Source organism: Anneissia japonica, unplaced genomic scaffold (assembly GCF_011630105.1).
Source record: "Anneissia japonica isolate Jap-2015-1 unplaced genomic scaffold, ASM1163010v1 scaffold673_len1821605_cov196, whole genome shotgun sequence".
In the NCBI taxonomy this organism is placed as follows: Eukaryota; Metazoa; Echinodermata; class Crinoidea; order Comatulida; family Comatulidae; genus Anneissia; species Anneissia japonica.
The window spans coordinates 1,745,238-1,747,931 of NW_022717449.1; the positions used below are offsets into that span (position 1 = coordinate 1,745,238).

A 2,694-nucleotide genomic window follows, 5' to 3' on the forward strand; every position below is an offset into this window, starting at 1 on the left:
ATATATATGCATATATATATATATATATATATATATAGACAAATAGTTATTCAAAGTATATCAATGTATAATGAATTCTATAAATCAATAGTTAAACGTCAATATGTTTATAGAACAAATTAGGCCTAGTCTTACGTAAGATACGGTAAATTATACCGTAAGCATTCATCTATGATTAGAGAAAAATAAATAAAGTTTAATGTAACTCTTCAAGAAAGCAATTTATGGTAATATTTAATTGATAACAGAATGCACACATGTTAATGGATACAAACTTAATATGTTATAAGCCTAATCAGTCAAAACATGTGTTATATATATGACTTTTCTGATATATATTGCATAATAATTCATACCGTTATTCGAATTATGGGGTTTTCCCCATATTCGTATAAACATATTGTAAAAATATAATATCTTGTATACTATACAGTATATATATATATATATATATATATATATATATATATATTCAAGCACTGTTATTATATATCTATACACATTAGATAGCAATCCTGAAAGATGGTTTAGAGTTTATCGTATACCTATATAAATCATATAAATAGAATTATATAAAACCTACATAATTATAAATTTAGAATGGTAATACACCTCCATCAGTGATATGTAAAAGTGGAAAATAGTTTTGCATAGTGCAATATATATATATATACACAATTATATATATGCCTATATCATAGTAAAATACAGTTGATACGGAACCAACGTGTATCCCTATGTATGTATATATATATATTGTATGAGCATATATTTTATTATATATGAATTGCATTTACAAACAAATTCGTTTTATACGGTATATTGTCTAAATAAACATATGTCTATAAATATTACAGTAAAAATATTAAATTACAAAAGCACGATGCGTATTAATATGTTTACACGGTTCAGTAGTAGGAAAATGTACTACTAGTACTATATACGTACCTGAGGTAGTCTTTTTTACAATATGGTTTTCCGTCTCGAACAAAACAGGTACAAGTCTCGTCCAGGTAGGTATCGCAGTCGGCACACTTCAAACAGCGGCCGTGCCACTCTAGATCAGGGGCAACGCGCAATATATACTGGTCATAAATCTGCCCCCCACATCCTACGCACATGGATATCCTCCTATTTGATCCAACTCCAGATGCCTCTGTCGAACGAAAGAAAATATTTTAACTAATCAACACATTGAATGCGTTCATCTGAAGAAATACCTTCTTTAGTTTGTTACGAAAACTGATATTTAGAGCATAGTTAAAGTTAAGAGCAATGAATTAAGATATACACGTGTGGTTGTAAATATAGGCCCTACATGTACATAGTATATATCATTAGTTATAAACAATACGCTCCATGCGCTTATAACAAAGACGTTTTAATTACAACAATATATCACTTAATTGACAAAAGTATGTGAACTGCAAAAAGAAAGAATTAAATTAATTAGAGTGATTAAATAACACGCACATATATCAGATTGATTTAACTAAATACCTTTATTAACTTGGCTGGCCTTGATTGCAACTTGTGCGTCGTCAAGCGTCATGTTTTAAAGTGAAGAAAACCGAAAAAAAAAATGTTCGCGTAGTAAAAATTGTGCAGATTTTTTGAAGCTTTAGTTACGCACGGTATTTTGAAGGCATTAGCAACATGAGTTTTATGCGTAGTTCCCAGAGCGTAGCTCCCACAGTACGACAAGAGTTCGTTCTGTATTCATCCACCAGATTCCCTGTCTCAGTATAATGCTTACAATTTTGTGTTGATGAATTTACACGCACGGGAAGCACCATAGAAAATTCATTGCTTCGTTGCACAGCGGCCCCTGATTGGCCAGCACGTAAATTAGTCGTTCATTGCAGTGACTTTTTCGTTCTCATCAAAGTGGGGGCGATGTTTACCTAGTCGATCGTTTTCTTTGATTACCGTAGTGGTCAAACCTATCGACTGTTCTTGCGGGAATATTTGTTAGCGTTTTATAAACCACTGTCATGTATAAGACACACAATATAGTAATATATTTTTCATCTTCTTTTTTGGATGTTAAAGACGATAAAAAAGTAAAATATCATAATTAGGCCTATGTTCAAAATTACAATACAAACGTTATTATTTTCACAGGTAATATTAGGCCTTTATGGTTATGGTTATGGTTTTATATTTATATAATGCTATTTTTCCTTTTACTTCAAGTAATACATACGATATTATATTCTGTAACAATATACAACTACCTTTTGAGGTAAACATTTATGGTACCACAATCTACTTAAATAAAAGATAATTTTACGATATAATTTTCTCACTGATAAAACAAATACCCTATACTTATTGGCAGTCTATAGAAAGATTGGTATTTATTAACTTCATTAATTCTACAATGTGCATAGGCTTATAACGGACATGCTTCTATTATAAATGCAATGGCAGTGTTAAATACACATATAAAATAAAAACGTATAGGCCTATGCGAAAATAATGGCATTGACATGATTTATGCCAATTGTAAAAACATGTTTCGAACATAGATTTTTATGCATTGTTCCCGAATGCCAAATTATAGAAAAATGTTTTTAGGAAAGTGTTTAAACGGGATATTTTAATTACCATACGTACTTAATGATATAGACCTACTATAGGCCCTTTTGAAGCCATGTGACAAATTCTGGAAAACTCAATAATACAATAACA

General features: G+C 30.2%; 1 protein-coding gene across 1 annotated transcript in view; it reads right to left on the minus strand.

Annotated features, from left to right (window-relative positions):
- Nucleotides 1-1,761, minus strand: part of LOC117110278 (insulin gene enhancer protein isl-1-like) — a 28,832-nt gene extending 27,071 nt beyond the window's left edge. The window contains exons 1-2 of the mRNA XM_033252925.1: nucleotides 1,501-1,761; nucleotides 949-1,156 (exon numbers count right to left, since the gene is read on the minus strand). Of these exons, the coding sequence (XP_033108816.1) occupies nucleotides 949-1,156; nucleotides 1,501-1,552 (260 nt within the window). The 5' untranslated portion in view covers nucleotides 1,553-1,761. The remainder of the gene's footprint in view (nucleotides 1-948; nucleotides 1,157-1,500) is intronic.
- Nucleotides 1,762-2,694: the final 933 nt, after the last annotated feature.